The sequence below is a fragment of the Trachymyrmex cornetzi genome, unplaced genomic scaffold (genome assembly GCF_001594075.2).
Source record: "Trachymyrmex cornetzi isolate Tcor2-1 unplaced genomic scaffold, Tcor1.1 scaffold248, whole genome shotgun sequence".
In the NCBI taxonomy this organism is placed as follows: Eukaryota; Metazoa; Arthropoda; class Insecta; order Hymenoptera; family Formicidae; genus Trachymyrmex; species Trachymyrmex cornetzi.
In genome coordinates this window covers 515,767-527,699 of record NW_017297144.1, presented here as the reverse complement: position 1 = coordinate 527,699, position 11,933 = coordinate 515,767, and the positions used below count along the sequence as shown (strand labels likewise).

Genomic DNA, 11,933 nt, shown 5'->3' with positions numbered 1-11,933 from the left:
GAGGCTCATATATATATATAAAAGTCGTAGACGGTTACAGAGTCTGAAATCGTAAGAGAAATTGACTAATTCTATTCAAGTATTCTCCCTATATTTGACTGTGCTTGATCGGTTTCCAACAACTTAAGACTCCACGATCATCTACGAATTCTATGTAAACGAGCTAAAGTCTATCCAAAAGATAGGTTAGATTCTATATATTTTGTTTCTGTTACTAATAATTGATTGGTATAGCAGACTAGCAGCAATCACAACAACATAATTTGTTGTTACATATTTACCGATCACCACGGTTAAAGGTACTGGTGGCTTGCTAAATTAACAAAATCCTTTCTCTCAGTGTGCTTTGAAGTTGATATGGATCATCCATAGTAGATTGGGATGGTTTCGACCGGCGCGAAACGCCTTCCTCTTTGTTGTTGCGCTACTGTGATCTCGGATGCACGTGCCGCATATGCCTGAAGAGAACGTCCTTACGACTGGTCTTGTACCCGCAGAGATTGCAGAAAATCATGGGTGGTGTGCCACATACGGTGCTCAGGTGACGCTGAAGGCTCGCCTTCCACGCATAGCCCTTTCCACACTTCGGACATGTAAAGGTAGGTTTACCTACGTATTCCCCGAGATCCTCGGATTGCTGCGCGGCCGGATCGAATCCTACAAATTAGACGCAATAATATTAGAATGGTCAAAAGCTACTTTCGAGAGAGAAAAGTTTTTATGTTCTCCGATAAAAGTTGGCGAAACGCGCGGGGAACACAGAGAGATACAACGACGATATCACAAACACGTAAACGCCAAATTTTAACTCGTTGCGTTACGAAATATCTGAAATAAAAAATAAAATTTTTATTTTACAAAGTTTGTCAAAATTGATTTAAATTCGAGGAAATACTTAGAAAATGGAAATTGGAAGTATAAATATTAATACAATTTATTGATGAATAATATCAGAGAAAAGATAATTGAGATTAATCATGAAAATTTCTTGCTAAAAAATGCATATCAATTTATTGCATCAATACAACTATATCTGATTTCATCACATATTGTAAACATCTGTTAGAAACGAAATTTTAATTTATAAATCTCGAAAAGAAAAGAAAGTATATAGTTCATGTATATATAGACGTAGAGGTAAATCAGTATAGCACCATGTTTTTACACAAGTATATCGCAGGACGGGTGTAAAAATAGAGTGATATAAAATGCATATAAAATTTTAGAAAATATTACATAAACAATAATTACTTGGACGAAATATCACGTATAATTATTGTTATAATTGCAAGAAAATCTATATTCAAAAATCACATAATTTATAAAAAATATTGATATTTAATATTATTTTTATAAATCGCAATCATATTGATATAATTTTATTATTCAAAATAAGCCACAAAATTATGATTATAGAATACACATAAAATATATAATATATATTCTCTTGCGTTATAAAATAACAACTTTCATATATTTTATTATCCATAACACAATAATTCAATGTAATGTATAACTTGAATTTAATAAATCAACATAATTTAATGCTGCGTTTATTAACATTTAGTTAATAACTTAATAACAGAAGAATTAAATAAACGTTTTTTTATAATCATTATATCTCGAAAAAGTAATGCAAACTTATGCGAAATCTCGTATCCCCCCACCATCGATCATATAATCTCTCTCCACAGTTTAATAAAAAAAATTCTTACTACAGATCAAAAATCGCTTTGCGTTTCTAGAAGACCAGGATTAGTCGCAAAATATTCAAACGTTTTACATAATCTTTCGATAAGATGGATGCACTTTCACAAAAGTTCATTTACGATTTTATCGGAAATGTATTCTTACACGCTGTACCATCTTTTCATCTTGTTATTGGTAATCAAAATTGAGATTTTTTAATGCGTCTGCTCGATCGCAAGGCCGACATGCTCGCGAACAATGTGATACTTCAATAAGGTAGGAATCCTGGCTCTGTGGGAGCAGTATGGGCAGGGGTAGAGCGGTTCCATCTGACAGAAGAAGTTCATGTGCTTCCGTAGGCTGCGCCAATCACTGTACCGTTTCATGCACTTGAGGCACCGCAGCTCATCCTTACACTGTCTCCAAATGTCACGCGGCAATCCGTCGCAGAAGAATCGCCGTTTAGCTGAAACACGATCAGAATCTTATGTAAGCATAGTAATTAATAATAAACGTTTGTGGAACAAAGAGAATAAGATTGGATTATAATCGTGCTGCTTCTGCTGTATCATCGACTAAACTTGATAATCCTCCCAAATCATGAACATCGACTCATTATCTCATTCATTCAAACCTCATCCATTCACACCAAGAGAATTTTTCGACTGACCAAACATAGTAAAAAGAAAAATATCAAATACTGCATAGAATTTTAAAGATTAAACAAAAATATGAGTAGGAAAGAGAGAGACATCGATTTGGAAAAGTTAATTCAATCTTAGGATTCCTCAAAATTGTAACGTTTCTCTCTATTCAATTTTGTCTTCGATGTGTTTCATATCTTAAAACGCGACATGAAACACCCTGTACATAACAGACAACGACAGCTGTCGCTCAATCAGCATAATTTTCAAATTTAAAAAAAGAGAATAGGGACTTGGAGAGAGATGTGTCACCTTTTTCAACACTCTGAGAGATGGTATTCACAGCATTCAAGAAATTACACAAACGAACGGATTCCCTCTCTGCACATTGACTGCACATTGTCTGACGAGTTTGAGATGCATCTGAAGAAATTATGCTCTGAAGAACGTGAGAAGATCGAAGATATTTCCCTGAAGAGTGTAGCTCGTGAAACGTCGTATAGCAACTATGCCCAATTGCAATTGCGAGCCAGCCGGAGACATAATAAAACAGCAGGGCAGGTGTAAATCGTATGTTTTTATTATGCATAAGTAACATTTTACAGAACAACAAAATTTTGTTATAAGTTGTACTCCCTTTGTATCGCACGATATACATATGATCGTAACGTATCTATATAATATATGTATATATCTATTTTTATAACGAATCGATCAATGCAAACGAACGTTCCGGAAATTCAGATTCATATGCAGATGCGACGATTGTCTTATGAATGTTTTTTTCTGTATTTATCTCTTCTATCTTTTTTTTTCCTTCTGTTTCTATCGCCTATTTTAATATCTAAACGCGACGCCTCAATTAGAATAAAATTTCTCTTTAAATTTTATTTTATTTAAAAAAAATTAAAATACCAACAATTTTTGACAATAATCTTCACAGCCGAAACGCACAAATGTGACTAATAATTCCCTATTCGTCGTAGACGCGTACAAAAATTAAATTTAGCAGTCTCAAATAAGGTAAACATGCGTTTACCCATTTCCGCAATTTTACTTGACAATTATACACCGCCCGAAACCCCTTAGCGAGTTTGATTGGAATCGTAACGCTCGTATGTCACTGGAAAACTTTTTTAAGTGCACCATTGTGTATTATCTTAGCCTAAATCCTTTCCGTTGTGCCAGTATAGTTAACAAGTAATGAGGAAAAACTGTCCCGAGCAATTAATACGGCGTTAAAGTACCGAGATACTCGAGTTAGAGACGTAAGAAGAACTGTACAGCCTACTTTCACGCAAAACCTGTAATAGCAGCATGTGTGGCGAGAAAGCTACTAATCGTCATTATGGACTGAGATTCACGCTTCGCACTTCAAAATTACTCAAAGCATATTCCGTGTCAAACCGTATAACACGGGAAAGCGGGTAAAACGTAACGTCAAACATCTACGCTACAGACAGATATTGACAAACACGTGATATTCTCGCTCTAATAACACTCTGAAAAATCAATATTAAAGCATACTTGTGCACTATGCTGCAATATATTATCCATGTGCACATCACATACATTATAAGACACTTTTCAAGAGATGGGCACGTAAAACAGTTTCCAAATATTACGGCACTAATTCTTTTTTTTTTCTAGCGTGTCGCGCTAATTTCTTCCTTTACCGGCTCTTTCCAGAGTATCATTACAACGCTCAAAGATGGTCATGAACAGTCTTAAATATTACCTTACATAAACATAACGAACATAATTTGCAACTTAACGTGATCGAATCCAAGAGTTCAGATTTTTATAATTCAATAGCGTATCAAAAAACTTTATACACAATCACGCGACAAAAAAATAATGCAATGCACTACTTATATGCATTTTTTTCCATAGACTCCAATAGTGCCATTATTTTCATCCAAACCAAATTTGTGTTAATTGTTTAAATGAAAATTGTTTAAACAAATTGTATGTGATAATTTCAATTTCAGATTCATAATAGAGTGACCTCACAAACCATTACATACAGATGATTATTCAGATTGCATAAGCAGTCCTTAAAGGGTTATATTTATCTATGGATTTAAGTATCCCTCTTTTCATAATTGTTATTTCTTACGTTAAATCCGCCAACAAAGCAGGTGACTCTTATAGATTTTTGTCGCTGAAAACAAATTCATAAATGAAATCGTTCTATCACGTCACGTTTTTTAGATATTTCAGCTCAAAAATTCAAAAAATGCCATTTTTAGCACTTTTATATGAATTTGTTCAAAAACCTGACGTAATAGAGCAATTTTATTTACAGATTCGTTTCCAATTACCAAAAATCTGTAAAGATCACTTGGTCTCGTTAGTGATCTAGAAAAAAAGTTTAAATTTGTCACAGTGTAATCATATGCTATTCATTTCAATGCTAATTATAAACTTATAACGTGTAAAAAATACAATAAACAACAATTGTAACATTCATGTGAAAACTTAAATTTTTAAGATATATAGATGACTTCCTTAATATTTCAGCTCGGTAAATAAGTATTGATTGTTAAACATAAATAAAATTTCTTAATTTCTCTCTCTCGTAAAACACCATTATAATTATTAAATAAAACTGCGCAATGTTGCGTAAAATGTCAAACAATATCAAATTTAAAAAATAAAATTACATAAAATTTAAAAGAAGAAAAATTAAAAGAAGTTAATCAATAAAAATATTTTTTATTATCGATTATTGTTTATTTAATTTTTATATTATATGATAAATAGTAATACTTAATATAAAAATAATTTTAATATACACAAGAATTTTGCGGAATATATTATTAATGACATATTTGGCCTATCTCTCATCGTACTACTCTTTCAAAGTAATTTTCCTTTGTCCAAAAAATTTGTATCTGTATAAGTAATATATATAAATGTATACATTTTTTTTAAATTAAAAAGAAAACGATAAAAAATGCATGATGTTATATAACCCATACTGTTAAACTATTTGATAACAGCCCAATCGATGATACAAAAAAATATATATATCGATATCAACAGAATAGTGTTTTCGATATACACAGAGAAAAAGGTTTCTTTGGTATTCCTATTTATTTGACTAAAATTTGTTTTATTGAAACAACATATGCTTGTACGAAATATTATGTGTTTAAATAAAAATTTTGTTGTTTCATTCGAGAAATATCTATTACTTATCAGGCTGCTCCTCGCCCTGATGAAGTGGACTGCAAGGTTCACGAAACGTTGGCATTCCAAGAATGGATTTGAACACGGAGAAAACCCGCGAAACGCAAGATTGTCATATCTATTACTTGATAGAAATAACATTATTATTTAAAGTAATATCTTTCAATTAAATAAAATATTTGATTACAATGAAGATAGATATTATCTGTTCAAACAAATAATGTGTTTAAGACAAAGATACACATTGTTTCAAATTCAAACAATCGCACTTATTGATTCAAATATTTATTTGTTTGGACCAAATTAACAAATTTATTTGGATACAATAAAATTTATTACATTCAAAGAAATCTTTTTCTACGTGTAGGAAGATAACGCGTGCATTTTGTATTAAATTTGAGCAGCAATGCACATGTATTCTTCAAATAGGGGAAACAAAAAATTTTTTAATTAAAGGAAAAATTTTCAAATAATTCGCACTCTCCCTTCTGAAATTAAATCTGAACTCCTGTTCCGAACAAAAAGATATTCTTAAAAGTTTAAAAGCGAGTCTTATAGACTTCTTAAAAACTAACACGCTCGAGATTATGCGAACGCGATAATTTGAAGAGAAAACTTTCTGGTTAGTAACGACATGGGACGCTTAATACAATGAATCTTTCTTCATGAGGAACCTTTTCGTATTTCAAAACTGTCTGGAGAAATCACTTTCTTCCCAAAGAGTGAAAAAATTCAATTCCTAATCGATTTTAAAGCTTATTTTGTTCTTTTTTTCTCAAGGAACTTTTGCTTATTTTAAAGTAACACCTTTTTTACTCGATCTCGTTTACCCAATATATTTTTTAAACGATGATTGATCTTTCACTTTCATTTCTCTTGAGATTTGTTCTTCATAAACAAAAAACCGCAGCAACTACTGATTATCATTTTGCCTCTGATTATATAACACAATCGATTATATAACACAATCGATTATATAACACGATCGTCTCATGTTCTTCTTCTACTTGGTTTGTGGATTTTTTGGCAAGAATAAATGTAGGAGCATTATTTTCGATACTCGGGATCACTGCCTTCGTCGATCACGCTTATACAGATTGTTGCTTTTAATGTAGCTTTGTTGTGGAACTACTTTGACAAATTCATCTACGGTATCGTTGGCAACTTCTTCGGGGTGCTTTTTCTTCAGATGTCTGCTCAGGCTGCATTGTTGGGTGAATTTGCTGTTACAGAAGATGCAGGAAAATTGGGGATCCACGCGACATTCGAATTTGTGATGACGAGACAGGCTCCCCAAGGATTTATACCTCTTGTTGCAAAAATTACACTTATATTTGCCGGTGATGTTACGGATTTTGCCGCAAACAGTTTTACGATGGCGATCCAGGGTGTATCGGTGGGACAGGCCCTTGCCGCAATCGGGGCACCTGTATGTTTTGTTTTGCGACCCCCAGTTGCAGTTCTGCGTTTCAGGCACAAAAGATGTCCAATATCCCGTCTGATCGATCGAAGAATCGACAGACACAGACGCGGATGACATCGACGGACGCAATGGAGGGAGACCAGTGTTGAAATGAACTGAATTGTTAATGGTGAGATCAACTGCGGTCATGGGTGACGTCGGCGACCTTAGAAATTTAGACCTCATTTCTGAAAATCAAAACGGCGATGTTAAAGAAGCTCGTGGTGGAATCGGGTTTAGACAGAGAAGGCAAAAAAAAAAGAAAAAATAAAAGCTTTATTATGCCTTGAAAGGAAATGCTTGAAGACGGACAATGGGATGAATACGGAAGATGTGAAAGATTCAGAAAATCGCGCATTTTAATGAAAGATTAATATTGACGGTGATTAAACAAGCAGCTGTTAGTGATTTGTTGTGATAAATAAATTTGAGTATATTGAGTCCCGAATGACGAAAAATTTATCAAATCGATAATAGAAAAGGAAATAAAAAATTGAAAAGAGACTGACAAAAGGGAAATACATATATTAGAACATATGTAAACGGTTTTTAAAAAAAGGACGATCAGATTATCTAACAATGCTTGAAAGAAATTGAATAATAAAGATTAACGACTAAAAGAACACGCGACTTCGCAACTTCATTCATGGATAATTGCGAATATCATGAAGGACAGCGGGGGAGAACAGAAGGAATGGTATACATATATTCCAGTAATAATTGTTGAATACATACGTACATGTAGTAGCGATACGAAGTTCCCGGCATAGGACAGCGCCGAGAAGAAAATTAAGAATAGCGTGTGTGCCGTGATAATAATAAAGATTTTAATAAATACGCAAGTTTCAATAAATTATTTACAGATTACGAGAATTATGTATAATAAATTTTACAAAAAATCAATAGAATTAAAAAATTCTTCAAGAAGACGACGTGCATCCGCATCGAACGAAGATTGTAGGGAAACGTGGAGGCAATAAACGATTATGGCGTCTCATCGAGACTAATTTATTGTTACGTTTGCTACTATAGATAATGTGTATCTATGGATCTAGGCACAAAGTGTTATCAGCATCTAAAACTTTATTAACGTTCTGGAATCCAATTTGTAAGAATTGGATTATGTTGATAATGTATACGGTATACTATTGTAATAATGTTCTTCGTATGATGATCTTCGGGTTTGCATAGGATACGTTGCGTAGTTCGAGATGTACACGTGTCACAAGTTTTACTTAATCTTCTAAGGAGCGCTAGAATCTTCGGCGATAGGCTATAAATAATTTTCGCGGGAAGACACAGGAGGTGGTATAGTCATTAAACAAGTGTCCACTTGAGTCATTCTTCACAGAGATGTCGTAGTAAGACTTCCACTTCCGAGATGATGAATTCTACCCAGAATAGCTGCGCGTTCTACGAATAGATCTTCAATAACGGATTCTTCAATGACGGGACGGAAAACTCTTCACTTGATGATCTTCCGGACACACTGCTTCCTTGGCGGTTGATAAAAGTTGTGGTTCTGCATCAGGTGACGGCGCAAACTGACGTTTTGCGTAAAACTGCGTCCGCATAGGTCACATGAAAAGTTCCTGCGACCGCCGCACTCGTACTTCAAATGCTTCGATAGACTGGGTTTGACCTTGTAACCCCGGCCACACTGGGGACACTTGAGGGTGAGATCCTCATCCTTCAGGTAATTCGCGTGTCGCGACTTCCGGGGCGGTCCCGGCTCAATGGTCGTCCAGACTATACCTGGAAGAAGACGAAGATGACAGTCGTGTTAGTCGTGAGTTCACCTTGCTGACCGAGATCGTTAGACGCGAGTCTTAACGATCGAGACCTGATCCGCGCTAACCCGCTAGATCACGTTTCGACTTCTCGAGAAGAGACACGAAAAGGAGTTCGGCGTGGTCGTCGAAAATTCGCGATTCATAAAACCATTTGATCGATCAGCAATCGGAATAACTCGATTGCACATTTAAAGCGACGACTAGTCGCTTAATCTACCATCAACTATTGACATCCATCAAGGAAGGGAAAGGAGGGACTAAACGAAGAACTATTTCAAACTAATATGAGATCGCTCACATATCTCTCTTTCTTAGGAATTTCTCAGGAGTCATGATCCAGGATGGATTACAATGGTAAATAGTCTACATAAGATTAGATGCTATCCCGTGATCGACGAAGTCGACTTTATGGACTCCCTTCATGTGCCGTTCAAGGCTCGTTTTCTGGGTGAAACTTTTGAAGCAGTAGACGCACGGGAAATAGCGTTTCCCGCCGCACTCCCATTTCGTATGTCTGCGCAGATTGCAGAGCATCGTGTAGCCGCGTCCACATTTTCGACAGGCAAAGCGGCTCAAGCGGGACCTCGAGAAACCTGCTAAACGAAAGAAAACATTACTCTGAGAATGCGTCCGTGTGCGTGTGATACATCGACGATCGAATTTTGACAAAGTGAAATTCTAGATTGACGCGAATACGGGAGATCAATGACGACATTGTGTTTCTTGCAAAAACATCTTAAGACACCGACAACGACAAATTTAAACACGATATCAATTACTTCCTCATCGTAGCGTTTTTTGCGCCGTCTGGTAACATCAGCATGCAAAAACTTCCAGCAAGAATATTTTATCAATGGCAATTCGCTTGAAATCATTTTATATATATACTTTCATTCTTACTACATGAACAAACCTCGAGATATCGATTCGTTCATCGTAGGAACAATGTCAGAAACATTAATTCGTTCTTCGTGCAAGCATTTGTCATAGATAAAATCCTTCTGAAAAGTTCATACTCTATACGTATAAATAACAAAATAAATTCTAAAAAAGTAATCTAATAGAATGTATTAGAAAAAACATACTAATATATTGTTACGTGTTATAAATCCGCTCTTATCAAGTTGAAACATGACAGCATATATTTTCGACATAATTTATTGTGTGCAACTTATAAAGATCAAGATTTTATTAACTTTGGTAACTATGCAAAAACTATAGGCTAGTAATGCCCGAAAGGCTTATACAAAACATTCTTCACGTTGTTTTTCACGTGTAAGTTTCACAGAGTTTAAAGTCTAGTCTATCTTCATTCGACGATTCTCAAATCTTTGGCACAAGTTCTCCCAATTCTCTGAAGATTTGCAGTCTTCAACGTCATCTTCCAACGAAATTATCTTGCTCGTCGTTCTTATTGATAGATGATTCGATCGTACATCTTCCTCGGGTTATTGTATCTCTTCTTCACGGGCATCACAACGTTGTGATGATGCGTCAGATGCCTACGCAGACTGACGTTTTGCGTGTACTTGTTCGGACACAAGTGGCAGGAGAATCTTCGTTGACCGCCGCATTCGAAGCGTACGTGTCTTGCCAAGTTGTGCTTCAGCGAGTACCTCTTCCCGCAAGCGGAACACTGGAGAGCCTGATCTTCATCGTTGCTAGAATTCCTCGCATTCGTTCTAACTCTGGCAATCTTCGTCGGGGTAACATGAGCTTTTCGGTCGTAGACCGCGGGATTGTCTGGAGGATGGAAGCTCTCGTAAAAATCTGAAAAAATAACGTTCATGCGCTGATTAGTATATAGAATCGTAAAACGAAACTCGCACACTGATCTTCTCCTTGTTTTATGTGACTTATGGAGCCCAGTGGATGACCGTGGAACAATCTGGTACATCGTATTATCCTCAAATACAGATACTTTGCCTTGAAGTAATATATCTCGCGCTATTTACCGTTAACAAAATATACTTACATACATAATTGTTACATTTTATTCTAAGGATGTGGGCCATCATTTCTAACTTCGTATAATTATCCTTTGGTAAAATATATATAAATAGCAAAATGAAATTCTTGAAATAATTCAATTTAATTTTTCCATAAAAGAAGTCATAATTTATGTATTCAAATGCAAGACAAATGCATGTTTTAAATTATACTTCTGTTTTGAAAAAATTAATCATAAATTCTATCAGGATGGTAATCGTACCACTTTTGACGTATATCTTTTTAGAATGTTCGGTATAATTTAAAAATAAAATGAGATTAAAAAAAAATTGTGCGCAAGAAGAAATCTTAGATCCCATACTTAAGCTGAAATACGCAGAATACTTTTAAATTTTCGCAAAACAACCGATAAATTTTTCATATATTACGTGTAATTCTTCAAATTATATATTTAAACAATTTTTATTTGTCAAAATTCATTAGGGTTCTGTATTCTGAAAAAAATAAAACCGATATAATACCTAGAAAATGAAAATCAAGGGGTTATTTAAAAAAAATCATGCTGCTGATGCATCAACCTGTTACAAAAATAAAGTTTGCTAATATAGCGCCGTTAATCAACTACGTCGATATCAATAATTTTCTACAACTATTATGTTTCCGTTTCACATCATGCGTCGAGCTTCACAAAAAATTCAGTTCGTCGCATTTTATTAACTTCTAATCATCGTAACTGCGATAACGTTTTTCTATTCGAGGATAAAGGTAATTAAGGGTTAGCAAATTATTTGTATTGCAACATGTTTATTATTAAATCAAGATAGCTAATTGTTCGCCGATATAGATCCGAACATAATTTCCGAAAGTAGATTTTTCTTTCGAAAATGTAATGGGGGCACAAAAATATTGTGGGCATTCAGCATATGTTGTCGCAATTTGCCGTTTTGGGTATATCTAGAAGGACAAAGAGAACATGCGAAGTGTTTCTGCCCGCCACATTCGAATCTCAGATGTTTCACTAGATTGTGTCTTGATTGATACGTTCTGCCGCACTGATGACAATTGAAGACTACATTGTTCCTGAAGGTTTCATCTACGAGGCTTCGTGTGGCAACTGACGGCAACTCTGTAAAAGAGGAATAATCGGTTAGTGTATCAAGCGCGGTAGGTGCAAGTTTCTCAAGTTAACACCAATAACAC

The 11,933-nt window shown here is 34.9% G+C and overlaps 2 protein-coding genes across 10 annotated transcripts in view; both read right to left on the bottom strand.

The window, feature by feature from the left end:
- LOC108761337 (longitudinals lacking protein) overlaps window positions 1-11,933 on the bottom strand; it is a 236,588-nt gene that overhangs the window by 79,226 nt on the left and 145,429 nt on the right. The window contains exon 7 of one of the 9 annotated variants that reach the window (XM_018507804.1): window positions 10,169-10,553. The exons of the other annotated variants lie outside the window; for them this stretch is intronic. Coding sequence (XP_018363306.1) covers window positions 10,195-10,553 — 359 coding nt within the window. The 3' untranslated portion in view covers window positions 10,169-10,194. Of the gene's footprint in view, window positions 1-10,168; window positions 10,554-11,933 lie in introns of those variants that run through there. 9 annotated transcript variants of the gene reach the window in all.
- On the bottom strand, window positions 6,517-7,852 carry LOC108761340 (putative transcription factor Ovo-like 1). The gene is made up of 2 exons (XM_018507810.1): window positions 7,730-7,852; window positions 6,517-7,178 (listed from the first exon to the last, which is right to left on the bottom strand). Exon 2 carries the CDS (start codon window positions 7,174-7,176, stop codon window positions 6,595-6,597), a length of 582 nt encoding a protein of 193 aa, XP_018363312.1. The 5' UTR covers window positions 7,177-7,178; window positions 7,730-7,852; the 3' UTR covers window positions 6,517-6,594.